This window comes from Acartia tonsa, chromosome 5, assembly GCF_053477335.1.
Source record: "Acartia tonsa isolate MP-2025a chromosome 5, ASM5347733v1, whole genome shotgun sequence".
NCBI lineage: Eukaryota > Metazoa > Arthropoda > Copepoda > Calanoida > Acartiidae > Acartia > Acartia tonsa.
The window spans coordinates 19,012,739-19,037,827 of record NC_137264.1 but is presented as its reverse complement, the minus strand read 5'-3'; the positions used below and the strand labels follow the sequence as shown (position 1 = coordinate 19,037,827).

Below are 25,089 nucleotides of genomic sequence, written 5' to 3'. Positions count from 1 at the left end.
CTACGCCAAATCTCCGTTGATTTTTTTCTAACAAATAAAAAGTGAATTCATCACCAAATGCAACAAATAACTGAAGTAAATCAGAGTTGAAATGATTTAATACTGAACAGTTATTCAATAACCCTCACAATGGACCATAAACAAACACTACTGGACAAATTAAATGAGTTACAGTGAAATTTTAGCCATAATTTAGTAGCTGCAGCCGTCTGTCCGATTTTTTCCGTCTAAGCTGCCAGTTAACAAGCCGAAGCAGATCGAGAAACGTTGTATTTTATGCATATACGCGGCTTGCAGCCATTCTTTTTTCCATTTTCAATGATCTCCACTTAAAATTGGAGGCTGCCTAGCCCTGATTTCAAACTGACCAACAATTTTTCTTTTAAAAAAATTTAAATAGACCATTTTAACCACAAACATGGTATTTAAAACAATTAACTAAAAATCTTTCAAGCATAAAAACTTAAATGTTTTCATATATATCATCTAATATAAATATCAGATTTTATACATGATCGATTATCTGACTTTAATCTTCATCACAATTAAACATTTTTATCACACAAAAAACTTATTTTTCCTATAGTATTTATTTATTAGCTGGAAGTGCGTATGATAGGACAATGGCCGATAAATTTGCGTACATCCCCAATGACGATACACAAAATTACATCTTCTGTAGATTACAATTTGTGGTTGAAACGTTTGGACACTCAACATAATGATCAAACTTATCAAAATTCAATAAAAGTAGGCATTGAAAGTTGTTAAGCCAAAACGAATAAGAATTGTTATTATAAAACTTTGGAGACTAGTGTAATAAACATCCTAATGTCCCCTCCCTCCCTGGTGACTCTAGTATTTTGTTATAATGAAAAATTACTTCTCTTATCTCAAGACAAGGGCGAAAACAATTATGAATGACAGAAACCAATAAAAGCATTAAAATTAGGGTTGGCAATCCGGATCCGGAATCCGTCCAATTTTTGGGTCAATTTTGGAATCCGAATCCGGAATCCGTTTTTTTAATAGCGGATTCCGGATTCTTAATTGGTAGGCTAAAATTAGTGTTTTGAGTTTTTTCTTTCAACTACCTCTTTTTGAAGGCAAAGATTATCATCATTACATATTAAATCTTTTAAAATCTGGTTCGATTATCGAAAGTGAATTATAGAGAAAACCAAGAACATTAATTTTTAGGACATATGTAGCACTTAATTTTTTAAAAAATCCTTTTAAAATACTGCTAGAATCCGGAATCCGCTAAAAATAAGAATCCAGAATCCGCAAATTTTTTTGGACGGATTCTTTTAAGAATCCGGCCCAAAAATTTGACGGATTGCCATCGCTAATTAAAATCATTGGGAAAAAGGTTTGATAGGTTTCCTTTGTATAATCCAAAATTGATCTAACCTAATCCCGTTAAGCTGACCATTGGCAGAACGATTTTCAAACTTTCCATTTTCTCTATGTGTAATAATACAAACGCAGGTAATTATATAGTAGCTATGTTATTACAAACGGCAATTCAAAAGTACAAAATTCTAAATACTTATCATATTACACCATAAATAAATAGTATAATACTTATTCCATAAAAAAATTTACAATTAAATAAACTTACTAACATTAGCTTAAAAACAAGCATATTATTATTTCAACAAAAATATAAAATTTGTAACATTCATAGTTATATTAGAGGAAAAAAAGGAAATAAAAAGTTTTTTAAAGGATAAATGCAAAAAAAAATTAATGCAGCTAGGATTTGAAAAAAATCCAGGAAGTCGGAAAGGAAAAAATGAGGGAACATAAAGGGAAGAAATATTTATCATTTTCCCTTCTTCTTTTTCATTAGGGCCTCCAGACCTTGCATGTTCATGCCTCCAGGTAGCTGTCCTCCCTGCAGTAATGGATAATCTTATTCTTGTTAGCTTTTATTGACTATATCTAAAACTCTTTTTGGAATAGTAGTTTCTTAAAAAATAAGTAAGATGTACTATTTAATCAATTCTTTTGTAAAGGTAACTAGCGGCAGCGCCCCTAGCATCAAGAGGCTCTGTATTTCAAGAGCAGGAAAGGGCAAAAAATTAACAAAAACTATTCCAAGACATAAATCCGTAAATAAAATAGCCTAAAACCACCCTGTGACATATTTGAAGATTACTTGACAAGAAAAACTAAATCGGTTCATCGGTTAGTGAGATCCTTCGTTACAGACAAAAAAGTTACTACTTTATATTATACTAGCGGCTTCGCCCCTAGCCTCTAGGGGCTTTGCCTCAAGAGGTGATTAAAAAATTAAGGTGAAATTCGTAAAAGGACCGAGGAAATCTCCTGCAAAAAAAAAAGGACCAAGGAAATCTTCTGCAATAAAAAAAAATAGAAGGGGGGGATTTTTTGTTTTTGGGGGGGTTGGGGGTGTCCCACCCCCCAAGAAAATAGCTTAAAACCATCACAGGAACAGTAGGTATAATCCATAAAATTAGAGCCCAATCAGTTCAGCGGTTACTGAGATCTTAAGCTTCAGACGGACAGACAGACAGACATCGTTCTACTTTGTATTATAGAAGATGATAGAATGTTTGTCTACCTGCGTTTAAAATCTCGCTTATTTGGTTCCCCTTTGTAGTGAAGCTTCTTAGAGGTAAAAAGAATTTTAAAAAATATTTTGAGGGAGGGAACCTACACCATTACAAGAAAAAAACTTTTTTTCTACTTATTTAAAACATAAATTAAAAACCCCTCCCCTCCCTTCATTTAAGTGTCCCTAGAGGCGTGGCGGCTAGTAAATAAAATATCCATTCCTGTTGCATCTGTTTCATCATAGTCTCAATACCGGACATGCCACCGATTGCCCTCAACATCTGCGGGTCCATGGCCTTGGCCATGCTCTGGTACACCTTGCCCATCTTGGCTGGGTTCAGGTTCTTCATGTTCTTCTCATCCTTGAAGAGCTCCTTCACTCCGCCCATTTGCTTCACTACCTGGCATAGTAAAGAAATGGTTATGTAAATCAGTATATTCAATTTGACAATCAATATATCATTTTAATAAAGCACAGTCAATTCAATCCTATTTAGTTACTAACAAATAATATTCAATTAATTTTGCTAATATTATTTTAAATTATTTATTTCATCCAGGAATACTTGGAGGGGGCAATATTTCTAAAAATAATTTTTAGATTTTCTTAGAATTTGGGTACTAGAAGAAAAGCAACTTTTGGGCTGATATTTAAGACTTTAAATAGTTATATATAAGTACCATATTGTTAAGCCCCTTGTTTTACCACTAAATTGTTGTAATTTTTCCAGATGTATCAGATAAAACTAGAATTCAAATAATGAATTTATTTACTTTTGTCCTATCCCTTTACTCCTGTATGTTATCCTAGAACTAAAAAATCAGTAAACCCCTGTATACCTGAGAGAACTTCTTATACTGATCCAGAAGTGCCATGACCTCCATCTCCATGACTCCGGCCCCACAGGCCACCCTGGTGATTCTGGAGGGCTGGCGCTGGAAGGTCTTCATGGCGTCAGTGTCGTCCAACTCCTGGTGGGTCATATTCAGTTTCAATTCTTTGTTAGGTTTATAAAGATATATATTAACAGCGTTAAAAAATCTTCAAAACAAAAAGTTCATCTTCGGTCCTTTTTACCAGGAACAAGTTATAGCCAACAAGCGAATTAAATCCAAAAAAATATTTGGTGGGCAGATAAAAAAGTTGGTCTTAATAATATCTAAAATATTTTTACTAGTTGTTGGTTACTGCTGTCTATTTCTACTATCGTCAAATACCACCTTACACCCCTTAACTTTCTAGAAATTCTAAAATCATTATTCAAAAGTTTTATCCTTAATTTTTTATCTTTTTGTTTGTAATCTGTTGTACATGTCCCGAAAAGTACTAATGTAACGTATAAATCAGTCGAAGGGTTTTAAAGGCCAAGGGTAGAGGCATTTCTTACAATGTATGCCATTTTAGAATTTGATTAATGAGACTTTGCCATATCAATTAGCTTATCTTAATATTCAGATTTCTTAATTGTACAGTTTCTATAATAGTTATTTATATTATAGTTTTATAGACAGCTTTCCGTGAAGAGTAAAATAAAAATTATAGGTATTATTACTTAATAATACCTACTTATTTTAATGTTTTTGAAAAATTGTCTATAATCCAATAACATGATTTTTTCAGTATGGATAGTTAATAGGATTAGGAGAAGCCATACTGAAGTGCCTTTTTTATTCATAAAAAAGATGTGGCACACATATTAGTTTTGACTTAAATTAAAGTTCACTCTGCTCTATAATTGATTTGAAACTGTAGTTTTCCTTGTCATTCATAGAATCCATGATAGTCATCAATTTCTTCAGTCTTTTCATACTCTCTTGATCAGATACTCCACCTGTAAGAATATATTCCGTGATCATTAAAATATCAGGAACAGTTCTGGTAATGTGTTATTGTATTAGTACATTGCAACAACATTTACAGCCTAAAATATCCTATTGAATAAAGTAGTAAGGGTTTTTTGTTTGTCCGTTAAGGTTTTGTATACACTGAACTGACTTAGCTGTTAATTTTAGGGAATGCATAAGTCCTGAGATCGTTTTAATATACTTTTTTAGAATATAAGGCAACATGTTTGTCCCCTCCCTCTACCTTTCAAAAAGATCCCTTAGATGGTAGGAGGAATAAGGTATCAACAAGCGAAAGAAATCCCGAATTAATATCATTGTTGGTAAAAGCTAAGATGGTAGAGGCTCAGTCATTAATACTTAAAACTTAAGATAAAATGACCAAGATGTATCTCACCTGCACCACCACCAGCCGCACCAAACACGGAGGACAAACCAGGAATCATACCAACAACCTGATTTAAAAAATAACCTTTTAACTTTACCCATGCAAAAAAATTTTTTTAAATTGTATTATGCTGTATTCAACTATTGGATTATCAAATCGGATGAAAAGATTTAAACTGTTATCATCAATGGCGCTTTCACACAGAGTACTCTGTTGATCACTGAGCCCCCCCCCCCCCCCTCCACTTTAAGAAAATAATATAAATAGAAATAGAAGGGGAGGGATAAGTAGTTTTCGTTTGTTTATTCATTTGGTCAGTTTTTTTGTGCTATTATTGGCAACTAGAAGACGAAAATAGGCAGTGGGCCCAGGGGCCTAATTAGCGCTGTTGCCGCGCTAAATTTTATTGCTATTCAACCACTTTTCAAATGGGAGGATTACAAAATTAATATATAAAGTTTTAATAATTAGAATATAATATTTAAATTAAAAATAAAAAGAAAATTTTGTTATTAAATATAAAAAATACTAAAACAACAACATCTAAAAAAATATTTTTTTTTACTTTTTACTTTTAGATATTGTCGTTTTAGTGTTTTAATTAAAAATTACAAAGAATTTATTTTTATTTAAAAAAATTTGTGCATGAAAGATGAATCCTTTCATTTCTAAAAAGGGGGAAATTTTTTTCATAATAAACATTCAGCTGATTCTGACCGCCCACAGCTGTTTGCTAAATATCGCTTTTCTTTTGAATCACATTATTATTTTATTGACATACAAAAAGCCCTGGGCGGCTTTTGATTTTCGTCTGCTATATTTTCTTTAAAGATTTAGGGATGGGGAAGTAGTATTTTACCATGAAAAGGGGGTGAGTATTCATCCTCTTATCCTTTTTCCTTATGGGCACTGCAGAATATATTGGCAAGTTTTTTATGCTCGACAAGTAACTTTAAGGGAAACTCCCAATAAATCTTTCTAATAAAGGCGATAAAAATAAATAGGTTTTTATTCCTGAGAGATTGGTCCCAACTTCATGATATTCTGGAACTGTTCATACATATTTCTTAGGGTAAATCTTCCTTTCTGAATATCTTTCATCATCTGCTCCTCGTCAACGTTCAACTCTTTCACCTGAATTCATTATTATTCACTAGCGACTGCGCCCATAGATGCCTCTAGAGGTACTTTGCCCCTCCCTCCATAATATTTTGAAAAGAAAAAGTAAAAAAAATTCCTACCATCCAGATTTTTGGAGAGGGAAGTACCCTCCTCCAAAATAAACCTTCCAAAGGCCTATGCGAACCTGTAAAGAGAACCGTATCGGTTTAGTGGTTAGCTTTTTATCCTTTAGAGGAAAAATTTGATGAATTTCCCTCCTACAAAACAAACCTATGAGAAGGTACACTTCAAAAGAGAACCGTATCGGTTCAGTGGTTTGGTAGAGACAAAAAAATCTATTTAAATTTTTTTTATAGAAAAGTAAAAATAACAGTTGAAAAAATTGTATCCAATATTTAAAAAAAAAGATTCTAACAGTTCTTATTATTCATTAGATTTTTTGCATTTCATATTATTTAATGTTTTAAACAGATTTTCTTTTATATGTTAACTACCTACCTTGTTCATAAGACCTTGAATGTCACCCATACCCAGAAGCTTGGAGATAAAAGCCTTCTCTTCAAACATTTCCAGGTTGTCGATATGCTCACCAGTACCTAGAATATCAATAAAGTTAGTAAGGTTATCAATCTATCTAGAGCATCAATTTTATAAATTATTTATGCTTTTAGTATCTATCAACCTATCAGACTATCTAACTCCATATCTTACTCAAAAATAACTATGAGAAGCTACACTGTAAAAGAGAACCATATTGGTTTAGCGGATAGCCAGATCCTTCGGTACAAACAAACAAACATCCTGTTACTTTATTTTAAGGATTCGATTTATCATATCAATTTAGATAAAAGGACAGTAACTTAAGAGTGTGTTTGTAGCTATAGTATTAGGAGGGAAAAACGGGACACTTTTATATAGCTTCTAGGACCAACTAAGCCTCTACATTTGAGCACATTATTACTTGAATTGGCCTTCGCCAAATCTGACAACTTTTATAAACTAAATAAATCTATTTAACATCCCATCTATTTATATTTGTGTATCCAAGTCAATAAAGAATCTTACCAATGAAAATAACTGGAGATTTGGTAGCAGCAACAGCTGACAATGCTCCTCCTCCCTTAGCGTGGCTGTCAAGCTTGGTAATAACAACGCTACCAACGTCAACCTTAACACAATTGCTTTTTTTTTATTAATTTTCACACCCAATAGAAGAGAGTCACGAAAATGCTTAATTTTTAACCATTAAAATATATATTTTTATTCGGATAAATAGATCTTATTTTGAAACATTATTGCCACTTTAGAATATGAAGTAAATAAAACAATAAATATTTCACTATTTATAGATATGAGAAAAATTAGATCATGGAAAGAAAACAAAGTAGCAGCGGGTTTCATCGTAATTACACAGTAGTTTTTCTCCTGTTTCTAGCGCCTGCGGGGGTCTTACCCCACGGGGCAATCATTAACATTTACCTGACCTAATCTAACCTATCAAAAGCTACTTCGTTTTCTTTCCATGATCCGAAAAACTAAAAAGTTACCTTGTCCTTGAAGGCTTTAGCCTGAGCTTCACACGCCTGACCAATAGAGGCATCCATCACGAACACAACATTATCAGGTTGAACAGCATTACTGACAGCCAACATCTAAAATAACAAAATAGGGTCATTTAAATTCACTTGTTAACAAGGACTTCCTAGGGGGAGGGGGGAAAGAAAGGCGTGTTAACCCCACCCCCCCTACAATTTTTACTCCTAAATTACTCCCCCTCCTTAAAAATCCTCTGAAACCCAAAAGAAATTATTTTTTGGCGTGTTGCACCATGCTTTGATGCCCAATTTTTCAAAATCAGAAAATTTTTGGGCTTTTTACAAATTAACCCTCAAAATATATACCCCCCCCCCCCCCCCCCCCAATAAAAAAAGCTTTGACGTACTTCCTTGCTTGTCTTTCTATATTCTTACAAAACATAGATAAATCAATAACATAATAAAGGAATTAATAATTTAACCGCTAATTTCAAATAAAAATAATACAAATAAAAGTCACCTCCTCGAAAAGTGAATCTTCTTGTTTATGCCTACCACTGGTATCAACTATGATAATCTCAAAGCCTTCCTCCTATGGTTTACATCATTTTGTTATTCAAACTTTTTTGGTATTAGTCTTCAAAATCCAGTTATGTGTATTTTAACTAAAGTATGAAGATAGGTACTCTGGGGAATCGACACAAAAGATTAAGTGGGTATCGTTGATTAAAGCTGTACAATTAAAAAACGCAGAAAAAAACTTAATAAAAGCTGAAAAATCTTATCTATGTCAAGGAAATGTGCAATACATAAATACGGACGTACTGACAGACACTAGCTTTTGATGGAGAAACTAAAAAATTCTGGAGTAATCGTTGACTAAAAATAATTTTAAAGAAAATGATTCCTTAAACATTTCAACACCATCTCCAGCAATAACTGCAGGATCAACTTCTGTATAAGAACCATAGAAAGGAATTCCAGCCTTGGTGGCATTCTGTTTCAACTGGTCATAGGCACCTGAATCAGACAGTGAGATACTCTAATCATTAAATCCCAAATTTAACATGACCCATTAAAAAATATAAACAAAACACCAAACTACACCAACTTAACAATAAACCTACAAAAGATTCATACAATAGATTCATGGAAAATCTAAGACATTGTAAAGGGCAAAGGGGGGTTTTTAATGCAACCATCTCGTAATCAATGTATAAATGGCACTTAAATTCGAATTTGATCTGAAATTTTGCATGAGTAATCCTTGGTAGGTCTATTTTCCCTAAATCGAAAAAAAAGTTGAAAAAGTAACGGCTAACGGCTCAGCCGTTTAGCCGTTTTTGGCTATTTTTAGGGCAAATCTGTCATAAATTACGTAGAAATCAACTTTTTGAAACATATTTTTGCTTTAAATTATGTGAAATGATACAAAAAAATATTTTTTGGATTTCTAGTACCAGCAACTACCGGCTAGAACCGTTTTAAAACGTTTTGGATCGGAAAAGAGCATTATGTGGAGAGAGGTTTCGTGATGGATTTCGCTTGAAAATACCCAACAAATGGCTAAACGGATGAGCCGCCAGCCGTTAGCCGCTACTTTTCCAACTTTTTGTTCGAATTAGGGAAAATAGACCTACCAAGGATTACTCATGCAAAATTTCAGATCAAAATTCGAATTTTAAGTGCCATTTATACATTGATTACGAGATGGTTGCATTAACCCCCCCCCCCTTGTATTGTCGAAAAAAAAGATGGATTGTGGGTAGACTACCTTCTTACATTGAAAATCTAAGCAAAACAAGAGTGAAGTAATGTCAAGCTAAAAATACTCTTTCTTGATATCTTGTGTCAATAAGCGAATGAATGTTTTTTTAATTAATTAAAATCTGACTTGACATGTACTTGTATGGACATAACTACTTATAGAGTAGATTAACTACTAAAAATGGCTACATACCAGCACGGAAAGTATCAGCACAGACCAGACAGGCCTTCCAATTTTTCTTCTTGTAATGGTAGGCAAGCTTGGTACAGGTGGTGGTCTTGCCGGAACCCTAAACACACACACATATAGGTAATATAACTATAGAGTAAATGCTATTTAACTTATTCTTAACTGGATAGATAATGAAATGATTTACAAATGTGTAATTATGAGGGGGGGGGGAAGTTTTGATATATTTACGTAAATAGTGAGTATAAGCTTTATCTTTGGACTGGAGGATAGGTTATTAGGGATAAAATCATTCTTATATCATAAATTTTCCCAAGTTTTAAGATTTTTTGGATAGGCATCCAGGTCTCCAAGTTCAGGAGCTGCAGACCTCCAGTTGCTCTAGACCGGTAAAATCAAAACAAAAAATTTAAAATTTTTTTAAAAAGAGTTAGAAGACATTTTAAATAACAAAATATGCATCTTTTAAAATGTTATTTACATATTTAAAGAAAAAATATGCATATTTTGTTTAATAAGTTGACCTCTATCTCTTCAAAAAATATAATTTTCATTTTTACCGGTCCAGAGACCACCTGGAGGCCTGCAGCTCCTGAACCTGGAGGCCTATCCAAAAAATATTAAAACTTGGGAAAATTCATTAGATATGAATAACATTTTCTTTCATAACCTATCCTCTCAGTCCAAAGATAAAGCCTACACTCACTGTTTACGCAAATGTGCCAAAACTTCTCCCCCTCTTGTTACATCTTTTGAAAAATTGCAAATGTCAGATTTATTGTATTTTCTACCCCCTCGTAGAGAACATGTTTCAAGCAGTGGCGTGCACAGTGATTCACTAGGGGCGTGTGAAACCATTTGGGGGTGAAGAAAGGGGGAAAGCAGGCCTTTAATTTTAAGGGAGTTGTTGAACCAATAAATCTATAAATATTAAATATTGATGTACAACCAGACAACTACCTAGTATCTGTATCCCCCTGTTGGGAACCTTTTTCGTCTGCTAGCAACTTGCTTTCTGCTCTTTTATGCGACTTTACTGTGTTATTATTCCCGACGCTATTGGTTGATTTTCAAAGACCAAATTGAAAGAAAGTCGGCACAGAGTCCTTCGGGTGGGGACATACAGTTATTTAACCCCTTCCCCCTCTATTGTTTTACTCTATTTTGGAACCCCCCTACTGAAGATTAAAATGTAAATATACCTGAAGACCCACAAACATGATGACATTAGCCTTCCCTTTCTTCGGTTGATAAGGCTTGATACCTGCAAAAAAATTATAAAGTAGGTAATTCAAAATAATATAAAAAAAAATTTGGTACTGTTATTGTTACCCTATAACCTACAATTTCATCTGTCCGTCAGTATCAATCAAATCAAGGATGACAATATCCAAAATATCTTATGATTGTAGGTATATCTTTTATTTGTAGAAAACTGGATATAATATACGATGCTAGACATAACTTTTTCGGCAGGATGAAAACCGGTTTTAATCCACCGGATAATAATCAGTTTTGAATGAATACGAAAATAGATTTACCTGGATCCACAAGCTTGACCAGTTCCTGGAAAACAGCCTGCTGGATGATGACCCTCTTGTTTAGACCTTGGGCAACTTCATCAAAATCAATAGCTTTCTTAACATTCTCCCTAGGAACAAGATTAGTATTTAAAAATACCTTGGTATAATTTTTTTTTGGCCTTTTGTATACACACATATAGTTAGGTACAAACTACAAACCTTAAGCAATTTTTATAGAGACCACTGCTTTTGAGGTACTTAGGCTCAAATAAATAACAAGAGAGCAATACATTTTTTAATTGCATTGAAGGAAACAGTACAAATATTCCTTCTTTTAAAAAATTGCATAGTCATAAACTAAAAGAAATAAAATCAAACAAAAGACAAAATGTAGGTATATTTAATGAAATAAATCTGCGTTATATAGTGTTAAAATTGATTACCTACTGACATTACAATTTAAATAATAATCTATCAGACCTCCCCCCCGCCCGAATTTAAAAAGCATAAAACTTTCCCTGAGAATACAAAGGGTTTCTGTTAATTATGGAATGACCATTTTAGCAGTTTACAATATCTAACTAGTCACGGTTCTTCCGTTAAAATTAGAGGCAAGTATAGTTATTTATAGTATTTAAAGGTTTTAAATTTTCTATTTGTAGAAAACTGGATATTATGCTATACCTACGTCATTTTTCATTTGAGAACAGGTTTTAATCCAACGGATATTAATCGATTTCGAAGCCATACTGGAAATGTTTACCTGAGACGTTTGACAAGCATAATATTGACGTCAGCCTCCAAAAGCGCAGCACATATATCCTTAAGCATGGCATTCAGCACGTCCTCGTCAATCACGGTCGCCCTGCCAAGAGAGTGAAGGGCGGCCGTCAACTTACGGCCTAAGTCGGCTAACACCATCTTGGCTGCTCTTACTTAAACTCTTATCACATTTGAAATAAGGATTCTATGTATATTGTAAAACTAAGTTGTGTATATTATACATATAGATAATAAGGTAAGCTTTTTATTGATTAGTAGATCATGTAGAAACCACTCTATGCCTAACTTTTTCTTTTTAATATACCTATTAGTTATTTAAGGCGGTGAAGTATCTAATTATGATTCAAATAATTCTATTATTATAATGTTTTTATTATTCCTTCATTTCTTTCAAAATACTGTAACTGTGGCGCATTTTGAGATAATTTATTTTATATTATCTATGGCGTTTTTGCAATGGCGATTTTGACGATTGCTGATTTTACAATAGCGATTTTCACAATGGTATTTTTAAGACATTCCTTTTGAACAGCCCACATTAACCCTACTTTATTCTAAAAAGGTTTTAAGATTTAAAAGAATCCTTATTCCTGTACCTTAAAATAAGATAATAATCCAGGTGATTTTTCACCTAAATTCTAACTAAGTCACTGATAACTGGTATAAATTTTTAATCACTATAAATTTAAATAACTATGTCACTATATCATTTTCTAAAATTTATCTGAAATTTTATAACAACTAATATATCTTACTATGATATGACTAAACTTTCACTGGTAATTATACTTGCCATAAAGACAAAGGGAGAGGAGACATTGTACTGATCTCGTAAATCGAGGTATGGGGGACACTGATAAATCAACAGCAATATAATATTAATTGCTTTCTTTCTATGAAGTTTAGAATTTCTTTTCAAATCTTGATTTGAGGGACCTCTACAATAATCTTGCCTCTCTTTATAAAAAGATTAAATCTCATTGAGATTAAAATACAAAAAACACAAAATCTCAAAAGAATCTTTAGAACAAATGCCTAAATTTATTTTAATGATCATTTTACCGGTATTAATTCACTTTAAGATCTATAAATTCATATTTCACTAGTACTTAGTCATAATATTATACAGTTAACAATTTATATCACAAATTTAATGGGCCAAACACTATAAAATAAATAAACCCTGTTCATGACAATTTTTTGCATTTTTTACATTACACTTAAATTAAAGGGAGCTTTGTAAAAGAATATTCAAAATATTTTATATGATGTTCTTTAGATGTCAGCAAAGCAATTAACAATAAAAATACATTTTATCATTGAATCTAATTTCTTTAAGGTTTTGTAACCTAAATTATATATTTTTTTTGTTTGTAAACTCTTAATATTTCTTTCTTAAATAGTTTCCCGTTTTAAAGTAACATGATCCATAAGGAGGGAGAGTATAATGAAGGATAAATCATACTTCTGCCAAATACTTTTAAAACTAGACAGAACTTGATACATTAGTAGGAATAAACAAAAATTCTGATTGTATTATCCGTGTATTCCTACAAATGGCTGACTAGGTCAAGAAGGTCTCCAAGCCTATCAATGTACATGTCAGGTATAAGCCTGGTGTGCTCCGGGTCACTGCTGGATTCCCATTCTTCTACCTAGATAAACACAGGGATCTGAAGGGATAAGACAATGGTTGATAAATTGATATATATATCACCATGATGATACACAAAATTACCCCTTATATTTAGTGGTTGAAACGTTTAGACAATCAACTAAATGAACCAACGAATCAAAATTCAATAAAAGTCCCCAATGTTGTTAAGCCAGCGAATAAGAAAAAGTTATTTTAGGACCTTGGGGACTGATGTAATGAACAGCCCAATGTCCCCACCCTCCCTGAGATAAACATCAAGTATTTGCATTAGCGCAGCTAATCTAAACAAGCGAATGTAAGTTGCTCCACCAGTATTTTAAAAATGGTTTAATATAGGTAAGATATTCCAAAAACGAAGGAAAAATGGACATTGGACATATTTCAGGAATATTCCAGGCCTTTGTGGACAATAGTTTTAAAGCACTTTCAATATTGAATCTAGTGAAATTGAAAAAAGTTAGCTACCGTACTTTTTAAAAATAGCTCATAATTTAATTAATCTAATTTTAGTTTCTATTTCATCATGCCTTAAAATTATACCTTATAAAAAAAGGTTGGATTATTGGATAAAACAAGGATGACAATATTTATAAGCAAAAAATATGAAAAAATAGCAACAAAGAAACATAAGAAGATGTAGATGTTTTTTAGTCAGAAGAATCGCCTTGAATAACTTAACATTGAATAAAGCTTCCTGCCCCTTTATCTACAAACATACAACCACTTTAACAACTAAAAAGGGGGAGGTAGGTTGAGCTAAAATTCCGTAAAGATGTGAGTTTTAAGGCATAAAAACAGTAGTAGAACGATAAAATTTATGTTAACTTTAAACCAAATTTTTGTGTCTATAATTCTTTTCAATAAAGAGTACACATATTTAGTGAATATTACCGTTCTACCTCCCTACTTAATTCTATTGTTAATATTACATAGAAATATTTTTAAAAACGAACATACGGTCATCTGAAATCATAGAGTAGCTGCGTTATTGAAATAATTTTTAAAAATATATATTGCACAACTAATAATAGTACCTTTTCAAAAGAATGAACTCCTGTGCCAACCATTAGAGTTTGAAGTCCACAGTTTTTACCCAGTAATATATCTGTGTCAGCCCTACATATATGACAGAATAAATGTATGGATCTCTGTTCATAATCTGATATTTTTATAAAATATTTTCACATGTGTGTAGAAGAAAATGATTATAGTTATTTGTTGCATAATAGAGGACAGCTTTCCACAGACATCAAAATGAAAAATTATTAAATTAAAACCAGTTTTGTTAGACCTGAGGGGCTGAAGGCCTAACCTAACAAAATGGTATTAATGCTTTGGTTTTCATTTCAATATTCGTGAAAACTGTCTTTTATGCGACGATGCTATGCATGACTTTTCAGTGTGGCTGAGAACAGGTTTTAATTCATACACACTTATACAACATAATATTAATCAATTTACAATAAAAGAGCATGAGAGACTGTGTTAGTAAACCCTTGTAGAGACCAGTATTAAAACAAAAAAAAACTGTAAATTTTCAATATTCGATTGTTCTTAAAATATTTGTTTCTGTAATAGCCACCAGGGGTAAACTACAAATATTACCTGTCTCCAATCATGAGAGTTCTTTCAGGTACAACACCGGGATGTCGTCTTTGAACTATTTCAAACATCAATTTGTTTGGCTTGCCTGAATAGAAATATGTTTATATAGGATTTCAATTGAGGAACGAGTAGGCGATTTACCACCATTCACAGGGTATTTTTCAACCAAATTGAATTTCTTTCCCCCAAACTCTAAGTATATTTATCTATTTTTAATATCTTTTAGGACCCCTTCCCTTTATCCTTACCTAATATTATTGGGTCTCTTCCTGCGGCCGTAGATACAGCGGCAACCATTGAACCTGTTCCTGAAACAGTATCTAAATTTAGCAATTTGTACAACAAGTATTGTTAACAACTGAACTAAATAGAATGATTCAGTAATAATATTTGATCACAATATATTTTGCTTTATTTTATAAAAATACTAACTTATTAGGTATACCTATAGTAAAAAGGCATACTTATATTTTTTATTTCCAATAAATAACAAATCTAAATTTTACATATAAAGAAAGAAAAATACAAAAACGGCTGGTACTCTTACCCAGCTAAAACTAAATCCCTATTTTACTCATCAGATTTAGTTTTCCTTCCATTTTCTCAAAAATTTCATTTGCAGTAATTCTATATCTCATAAAAATTCCTAATTATTAAATTTTGACCATGCTGTCTAATCAAACTTCTAAAATTTTCGAACATGCACAAGAAAAAAAACATAACAAAAGATTTCCAAACCTGGGACAACAATTTCCTTTCCTTTGACAGGAAACTGTGCATCAGTATTAGTTGCCAGGAATAGGCTGCCTGGACGTGATAAATAACTGGCAGCTTTCAACAGCTTTAGGTATTGTTAACTTTATTTTAATACAAACTAAAACTGTTCAATACATTATTTATAGTTAGATTAGTAGAAAATGCAAACAAGCTAAAAACATTACTTACATTTTGTATGCCAACTTGTGTTGTTCATTGTTCATTGGGTCATAAAAAAGTTAACTTACATTTATTAGGTGATTAAAATCAGTATATGATATAAAGCAGGGCTAGACAATTGCAATTAAACAGCTAAACATCATTAATGGCCGGCTAACCTCAATGTCAAGAATATTACAAAGTTTAACAATTTCCTTAGAGAAAGAAATATGTAGGTCCATGGCAGCAATAACAGCTGTTACTTCACTATCCAGCTTTAAATGACCATGGTTTCCTAATTCCACGTGGCCGTCAGGGTCAGGCTACAAAAACAAGGGTTGTATAAAATTCTGCATGGGATCCATGGCTAAAGAGGGAGGGGGGGGGGGGGGGGGGTGAAAAATATGTAGGGGGGGAAATGAAAAATAGAGTGTACTGAGAACATCAGCTGATGATATCCAGAAAATCGGATCAAAAACACCACTGGTACGGTGAAATATTTAAAAAATCAGAAAAAAAATTTACTTGTTCTCTCATCTACATAAACACAAATGATCCCTTGAAGTGATGGGAAATTTAATTTTGACTAGAGAAGGAAGGGGGAATCTTGTGCAGAATACAGACTCCAGTATAAAATTGAAAATAAATTGAAAGCACAACCCAGTTGACAGTTGCAATTTTTAATTTCTTTGTCACGTATCCTAGTTATATAAACATAAATAAATATAGATAAAGTAAGAAATACGAAGAAGTGGCGTCTTTTTTTCGTCGGATATATTATCAGTTTACAACATCTAAACGTTTTTACGTACACAAAAGGTTTAAGAAAGCTATAACAGCCATAAAAATTTAAAAATTTCGCGCATTTTCATGGTAAATGCCATCTTTTTGCATAATTGTGTCTTGGTTATTTCTATGCCGGTTACAAGACACTCTGCCTATAAAGTAATCTGTAACTTTCTTCGTATTCCCGACTTGACCTTAAATTCTAATTTAGTTTTCTTTTATATTATGTATCATTTAAAAAACCTTTTCATGTAAAAATGTCAAAACTGCAGTTTCATGTCCAACAAATAAAATATTTCTTTCACAAAAAAAACTTTACAAACCGACAGGACCATTAAAAACAATCACCAAATGAAAAACAAACAGGATAGCAAAACTATTAATCCAAACAAAAAAGCAAACATTAATGCCAAGCAATCACTGAGTACCTGGAAAAACCAGACCAGAACTCAAGAAACAAGCGTCCATATTTGTTGCTACAAACTTTAGTATTTTAATATTTTATTGGACAGAAAGTTGACTATGGACAACATAGAGCAAGTTCTTTTTTATAGAAACCTATTATTTAGACAAAAAAAATTATATCACTTGTGTAAGGTGTGAAACATAACTTGCTCTTTTCAAGCCCTTTTAGTAAGCCATAGAAAGAAAATAACATTAGAACTTCTTATCAATTCAAATTAAATAATAAATCCAAAACCTATGCAAGAAGTGAGAAAATGACTTATAGTGTTGCAACTACAAATAAAACTTCATCACAAAGGTTGTGCAATAAAAGGTTACGTTTTAAAACGTAAGCGCGCACTTTCATAAACTCCTGAAGTTAATCAAGTTTAAATATAATCCAACAAAAGTATTTCCTGAATATCTGGACTTGATCCAACATAGGAAGCTGCCAGCATAAGTTTCCAATAATTGACAGAACCATCAAATCCCATTAAAACTGCAGAGACATCTCTACAAAACTCAATGAGCTAACAATTGTTTAATTCAACGCAGATTTGCATTTGTAGGTGAATCTTAACTCTACTACAGAAAAAATATGGAGAATGTTAAGTCATTGGCTTTCCTATCTAAAACAGAACTGGAATTTAGATTTGAATTTCCTATGGATTCCAGATTAAAACTGTTTCCTTGGGTCTCCTGAAAACATCCAAAATTAACCACAATTAGGAATTACCAAGCCCAAGCTATCTAGAACCAAGAAAGCAGTATCTTAACTTTTTAAAAATAATATATTGTGATCAAATATTTAAGTTATTTTACAGTATGTTACTTTATAATTCATGCATTTTTATCCATTACCATGAGTGTTATATAATATCTATAATTATAAACCCGAAAATAACAACAAAAATATAATCCTAACCTGGAACTAAAATTTTTCTATTATGTTCATCTCTGTAAAAATTGCGTTGATTGCTTTTATATTTCCCGCCTTTTTCCTAATAATCTAATTTCCCACTATAATTTTTGATCCTTTATCCAAATTTTTCCCGCCTTTGTAAAACAATATCTTGCCACATTTTTGGTAATTTTTAAAAATTCAATTTAAAGCAAAATCTTTTGGGAAAATAGATTGTTAAAAGCAAGCAATGATGCCTTAAAGTGAAAGTTGGATCAGGAGAGTCAGCTATTAGCCTGCATTCCTTGTCTTGCAAAAAATTCGTGGCAGTGATCACGTGATGCAGAGAATATGATCTTTGATTGATAATGTCACATAGTTTTGATTCTTGATTATTTTCAAAAGAAACTAATCTTTTAAAGAAATCTTAAATTCTTTTATCTAATTAAATCAAGATACAACGTTTTTGACTTAGTAGGTAACTAGTTAGATAAAATGCGAAAAAAAAATAAAATCAAAGATATAGACATCCAAAATTTGTGACAATTAGAATCCTTGTAAAACCAATAATAACAGCTGCTATATCTTCATTGTGAATTCCTTTAGCAGCAAACATTTCTTAACTTAAGTTTCCAATAATTTTAAGCTTTAATGATGAAACTTTATAAAAAAAGATAGAACTTATATTTTTAAGTTAAAATTCCTGCTTCTTTGGTTCCAGTGAGCTTAAAATCATGGTCCAAATTCATATTTTCCTCAATCTAAACATTTTAAACCAATTTACTGCCCTAATGATAAATGTGACAGAAATTTTAAATGTTGGACATATAACTACTTTCAAATTCGTTATATGTTTTATAAAATTAAATGTTAAGAAAACTAAACAGATTTTTAAATATATTTTGTTTTAATCAGTGGTTTAGAAAATATTTCATATTACTTAGGTACATTGAACCCATTCAAATATCTAAGCAACTTTTTTAGCAAAATTATAAATTAATTGTCAGTTTTCCTCTAACTCTTACCTCAAAATTTAGACACAAATAATTATCAATAATGTTAATTTTAAGCTTTATTGGTTTATTACAATAGCCCCTATCGGTTTAGAAAATGTAAAAAATCATACAGACATAGTACCTAGTTTTTGTAGTCCACTAAGCTATAAAAGGTTTTGTACAAATTAATTTAATTTAAAAACTTACCCCAATAGGAAGATATTGTATTCCGACATCATCTAATTCCTGTTTTATATAATTGTTATTACAGAACAGTCTTTATATATGAAGAATTTATTATTTTACACTTCCGCTAAGATTCATTTCCACATAAAATATTTTGCAAAGATTGCATCTTCAACCCTCAAAACCGATAAGAAATAAATTATAATCTCTGTCAAATACTTTAATTTAGTCTAAAATACCACAAGTATAATAGAGTATTTTAAGACTTTCCTTGAAAGAATTCTGAAAATAAGTTTAATAGACGATTGTGGAATTTTCAGGAAATCATTCTAGTAGCCCAAGATTGATTTTTGTGGCGGGTAATTTTGTCAATTTTTTGCTACTTTGCATATTTTAAAGCCTCTAAAGGAATAAGAACTAAATCTGTTTTGTAAATACATTCCTGAGTAATACCAGAAGATCCCACTACATAAACCTTCTTAGTCTTGTCAAAACCTGTGTCCTCCAGATAAGTGGCTGCCAGGTATGCTGTACCTGAACAATCAAACAATCATAACATTTGAAAAAAGGATACATCCATCCCCCCCCCCCGAAAAAAAAGGGTATCCATACAAATGATAAATTTACATTAACTAAGTGTTCCACCTTATCCTCGTATTTTCCGCCTTTTTTCATTTTCAATATTTTTCCCGCTAAAATGTTCCCGAATAATATTCCGCCATCTTAACTTACCAATGATATCCTCCAGATCACCGCCAAAGCCAAGTTTGTCCACTTTATCCTTGTATTCCCTCCTATGCTTGGTGCTGTTGTTGGTCACATAAAATACTCGTTTTCCAAGGGCCCGAAATCTATGAACAATTAACATATGATTAGTTTAGTATTTGCTAGCGGCTGGGCCCATAGAGGCAACTAGAAACGTAAAATGTTTTTTTTTCAATCTAAGTTGCCTGTTTACCAACAATTGTTTTTTTTTCAGTGTTTAGATGGGTTTATTTAATTTTTTTGCAATTTCTCTTGAGATGGTGGTGGTACCCTCCCCCAAACTAGCTATAAACCTTACCAAGAACTATGAGAACCTAACCAGCGGTTGGCGAGATTCTTCGGTACAAACAGACACAGAGAGAGAGAGATCCTCACTTTATTATAAAGATTTATAAAAGGTTACTATTTAACTTAGAGTAGGTACTTTGTTACCCCATTAAATAAACAAGCTAAAGTACAATTTAATAAGGGTGAAGGGTTACGCCGTTACCAATGGTTAGGCGGTTTGCGAGATCTTAATCTGCATACGATCATCAGACAGACGGACGAACAACAAAACAACATCATTCTTTGTTTCATAGATAATCAAATAGAACAGATTTTACAAATTCAAAGTAAAATAATGTAAGTAAAGTCATATTAGTTTTCAACAACAAAAAGAAACTATTATTTAGGCCATGTTAATCTTTCTTTGTCAAAGTTTTAACTTTCTGTATCATAACAACCTGCATAGACGTCCAAGGGGGAGGGGGGTAAAATGGGGATAACCCCCCCCCCCCCCCATTTAAAATTTACCCCTGCCAACAGATTTCAGGGGGGGTAATTACTCCCCCCCCCAAGCAAATTTTACCCCCCCCCCCGAAAACAAATTACCCCCCCCCCTTTGAAAAATGGACGCCCCTGACAACCTGTTTATTATTTCTGGAGATCCAGGAATTGCTTCACTTCCAGTCCAGAGAACTCCATCACAATCAGTCATCACAGTGTCAAACGACTCAAACCATGCCTTTCATAAACACAAAATAAGTACCTATTAACATATTAAATTAACTCGCGACCGTAGCTAAACACGTAGCGCATCCGCTCATCGTCAGGGAGGTTTAAATCTTAGCTAAACAACGCTTCATTACTGAATATAATAGAAATAGAAGCATATTCTGAACCCTTTTTCCGTCAAATCTAAGAAGGAACATTTCTAGCAGACAAAAGTATTGTTTACTTTCGACTCAAGCTGATGTGGATTCTTAAGAAATTATAGACTCGCTACTCGATAGTGAGGCAAAATTATTTTTGTGAAAAATCATCCAAAAGCGCATTAAAAATCTACAAAAATTAAACAAAATCATATGTTAATAACCCTTTTAAGATTTTATTTAATTTTTGTAAATTTTTTTATTCGATTTTGGAGGATTTTTCACAAAAATAATTTTGCCTCACCAGCGAGTAGCCAGCCTAACTTTTTTTTTAAGAATCCACCACGTTACTAAGCTTTTGAATTTAAACGAAATTTTTGGCAATTAATTCTGATTCCGCAAAGCTTTCTATTAAGAAAATATACTGTTTACAGCTGACTTTTATCTAAGTGTGAAATGAAAAAAAAACATGCATTCGTAACAAGATGTGTACAAAATTTCAACCAATGAAATTAAATGTATGTACCGATGCGATTCTCCTATTGGCTCAATCAGACATTCCCTCTCTTAGTACCTTTATTCTGAATATGTTAAATTGGTTCCTACTGCTGCTATGTCATGTGAACGAAATTAATAGTTTGAGTAAGAGGAATGCCTAGGCCCCAGACATGCGCAACTCACTCATTACCATGCACAGTTTGGACTTCCAGACAAAAGTCGTGTAATTGAAGAGTTATTTAACCAAAATTGAAAATACTCCGAGTGTTTGGACAGAAAAGAAGAGATTTGCTCTCCTTGGTAATGCTTGGTTGTTGGACCTGACACTAAGAGTGTCATGGACAGCAACCTCACCCGTATGAGGTAATTGACAGGAAACATATTATAATAAGCATATGTTGAACTATACCTATATATAAACTTATTTTTCTGTATATTTATAGTATTATTTACCATACACAAAATTTTACATAGATGTAATTTTCAGATTAAATTACTTTGGTTTTCTTTTTATATCTGCACTAGTGGTTTCTCCAATAGCCTCTAGTGTAGAAGAAATAATGCTATTTCTTGTGAAAAAAAGTGAATTTGTAGGGGAAATTTTGTTTCATCCTACAGGAAAATAGATCAAAACTATCACATGGGAACAGCCATGTCGGTTCAGTGGTTATCAGGACCTTCAGCTTCAGAATAAGAGGCAGACTAGACAGAAAGACAGACATCATTTTACTTTGTATTGTAGATATATATCATCATCATCATTGCCTTTTAGTTCTCGGCAGAACGTAGGCCATGCACAATGGTTCTCCAATCTTCCTTTTTTTGGGCACGTTTTGAGGCATTGCTGAAAGATGGAATTTTCTTTTCTTTCAGTTCACTTAAGAGTTCCCTCCTCCAGGTTGTTTTTGGTCTACCTGGTTTCCTCTTTCCTACGTGGGGGTTCCAAGTCAAGGCTTGATTGGTTATATCATCATGTCCTTTCCTTAGAGTGTGCCCCAGCCATCTCCATTTTCTCTGTTTTATTGTCAGTTTAATGTCTGACATATCACTGCGCTCTAGAAGCTCAGCATTTGTGATCTTATTTGGCCAAAAGATCTTGTGGATTCTCCTTAGACATTTATTGACATATGTCTGTAGCTTGGAGACCACTGCTGTGTTTAGGAACCAAGTTTCAGCCCCATACAGCAAAACAGAGAGAACATTTGACTTGAACAGTCTTAACTTGGTCTTTATGGAGATGTTGTTTGAATTCCAAATTTTGTTCAGGCTGGCAAAGGCTGTCCTAGATTTGTTAATTCTAGCTTTAACATCTGTTAAAGTGCCTCCAGCTTCATCAATTTTACTTCCAAGATACTCAAAACAGTCTACATCCTCAAGAATTTGGTCTCCAATAGTAATTGGTTCTTGGGAATTTGCATTTAATCTGAGTATTTTGGTTTTAGGAACATTTATTTCTAGTCCAACTTTCTTGGAAGTTTCAGCTATCCTGTTAGTCCTTCTTTGCATTTGACTTCTATTGCTTGTTAACAAAGCGATATCATCAGCAAAGTCCAGATCTCCTAAATATTTGGGATTGCCAAATAGCTCCCAACGAATGCCATCATTACTTTCACAGTTCTTCATGATCCAGTCAATGGCAAGGAGGAAAAGGAAGGGAGAAAGAAGGCATCCTTGTCTGACGCCTGTTACAATCTCAAAAAAGGTTGATAGTTTACCTTTATACATTACATTTCCACCTCCTTTATGATAGATAGCTTTAATGATATTGATTATCTTTTCTGGAATGCCATAGTGTCGGCAGATTTTCCAGAGAGATCTTCTGTCTAAAGAATCAAATGCTTTTTTGTAGTCAATGAAGTTTATAAAAAGCTCAGAGTTCCATTCCTTGGATTGCTCTATGATGATTCTTAGAGAGGTTATCTGATCAATAGTGGAACGGTTTGGTCTAAATCCAGCCTGATTAGGTCTTAGCTTTTCATTAACCTTCTTCTTTATTCTATTAAGAAGAATCTTACTAAGGATACGGCCAGGTACTGAAAGGAGCATTATCCCTCTGTAGTTTCCACATTGGGTCAAGTCTCCTTTTTTGGCTAGTATTGAGATATGTCCATTCTTCCAGTCCTCTGGGCATAACTCATCATTCCATATTTTTGTGATCAGAGGTAGGAATGCCTCAGCAGATGTATCTAGGTCTGCTTTTATGACCTCAGCTGGGATGTTATCAGGTCCAGCGGCCTTGTTATTTTTCAAACTTTTAATGGCCTCCTTGATTTCCAATAGATTTGGCGCTCGACAGTCAATGTCAAGTGCATCTGAGGGTGGAATCTCAGTTTCTTCCTCTGGAACTGGAAGATTCAGCAGTTCAGTGAAGTGCTCTGCCCATCTATTTAGAATATCTTCATCAGTTTTAAGGAGTGAACCATCCTTGTCCCTGATGTGTGATCCTGATTTGTGTACTTTACCTGCAATGCTCTTAGTAATCTCATAGACATCTTTCATTCTATTTTGATTAAAAGCATTTTCTGCTTGCATAGCAAGGTTTTCCAAGTGTTCTTTTTTGTCAATTCTGACACTTCTTTGGATTTCCCTGCTGAGCATCTTATACAGGTCTTTATCTTCTGGAGAGTTTCTGGAGAGTGTCTTTTGTCTTACCTCTCTTCTTTGATCCATGAGATCAATGGATCTTTGAGTGATCCACGGCTTTTGGTTAGCCTTTTTAAAACCTAATTTTTCTTGGCTAGTATCATTATAAACTTTTTTGATACTTTGCCAAATATCTTCAACTCCATCATCCTCTTGAAGAGTCAACAACTCAAATCTGTTCTTTAGAGTGAGCTTAAACTCTTGTAGCTTTTCAGAGTTTTGAAGGGTTGTTAAATTATACTTTTTCCTGGGGTTAGGCTTTGTGTCCTGCTTTTTAAATCTAAGCCGAACTTTAGAAGATAGAAGATAATGGTCTGAATTAACATCAGGTCCTCTTTCAACCCTGACATCAAGGAGAGAACCTTTAAAACGTCTAGATATACAGATGTGATCTATCTGATTAAAGGTTCTTTGATCTGGTGATCTCCAGGTGGCAGTATGAATCTTCTTGTGTTTAAAGATGGTTCCACCAATGACAAGTTTGTTTTCAGTACAAAAACTTACAAGTCTATCACCATTGTCATTTTCCTTGCCATTACTTAAGCCTAGGCCATAAATGCCCATGACTTCTTCTAAATTCTCATTATTACTCCCCACTTGAGCATTGAAATCACCTAGGAGCATGGTCAGGTCCTTTTCTTTATGACCATTCTTAAATACAGAGTCAAGCTGGTCATAAAATTTGTTTTTGACCTCTGTTTCTGCTTGTTCTGTAGATATATATGCTTTCTTTAAAAGTATATGAACTTACTTGAATTTGTTCCTTCTGAAGAGCAGATACTTTTTTACAGGACGCCATACTCAATCCCAAGCTTGGAGAACAAT

At 33.0% G+C, this 25,089-nt stretch overlaps 2 protein-coding genes across 2 annotated transcripts; both read right to left on the bottom strand.

Moving 5' to 3' along the window:
- Positions 1 to 1,542: 1,542 nt before the first annotated feature.
- Srp54k (signal recognition particle 54k) lies at positions 1,543 to 12,462 on the bottom strand. The gene is made up of 16 exons (XM_080160673.1): positions 12,333 to 12,462; positions 11,717 to 11,896; positions 10,972 to 11,081; positions 10,633 to 10,694; positions 9,434 to 9,530; positions 8,383 to 8,493; positions 7,994 to 8,067; positions 7,486 to 7,590; positions 7,004 to 7,106; positions 6,437 to 6,534; positions 5,835 to 5,950; positions 4,826 to 4,887; positions 4,344 to 4,415; positions 3,424 to 3,557; positions 2,808 to 2,984; positions 1,543 to 1,903 (listed from the first exon to the last, which is right to left on the bottom strand). The coding sequence occupies exons 2-16, from the start codon at positions 11,872 to 11,874 to the stop codon at positions 1,829 to 1,831; spliced, it is 1,554 nt and encodes a 517-aa protein (XP_080016799.1). The 5' UTR covers positions 11,875 to 11,896; positions 12,333 to 12,462; the 3' UTR covers positions 1,543 to 1,828.
- Positions 12,456 to 25,063, bottom strand: LOC145320045 (glycerol-3-phosphate phosphatase-like). Its single transcript, XM_080162485.1, has 11 exons — positions 25,016 to 25,063; positions 20,899 to 20,996; positions 19,958 to 20,076; positions 19,664 to 19,759; positions 17,128 to 17,147; positions 16,132 to 16,236; positions 15,737 to 15,842; positions 15,247 to 15,306; positions 14,999 to 15,083; positions 14,428 to 14,509; positions 12,456 to 13,391 (listed from the first exon to the last, which is right to left on the bottom strand). Exons 1-11 carry the CDS (start codon positions 25,061 to 25,063, stop codon positions 13,287 to 13,289), a joined length of 924 nt encoding a protein of 307 aa, XP_080018611.1. The 3' UTR covers positions 12,456 to 13,286.
- Between the last annotated feature and the right edge of the window lie 26 nt (positions 25,064 to 25,089).

Coding starts and splice junctions, on each gene's coding strand:
- Srp54k (XM_080160673.1), bottom strand. CDS start 11,874: ATGGTGTTAGCCGACTTAGGCCGTAAGTTGACGGCCGCCCTTCACTCT. Junction 5,951..6,436: donor TTCAAGGTCTTATGAACAAG/GTAGGTAGTTAA, acceptor TAATGAATTCAG/GTGAAAGAGTTGAACGTTGA. Junction 4,888..5,834: donor ATGAAGTTGGGACCAATCTC/TCAGGAATAAAA, acceptor TTATTTTTTAAA/TCAGGTTGTTGGTATGATTC.
- LOC145320045 (XM_080162485.1), bottom strand. CDS start 25,063: ATGGCGTCCTGTAAAAAAGTATCTGCTCTTCAGAAGGAACAAATTCAA. Junction 20,077..20,898: donor TCTCCAGAAATAATAAACAG/GTTGTCAGGGGC, acceptor AATTGTTCATAG/ATTTCGGGCCCTTGGAAAAC. Junction 16,237..17,127: donor TTCTGGTCTGGTTTTTCCAG/GTACTCAGTGAT, acceptor TTGTTTTTGTAG/CCTGACCCTGACGGCCACGT.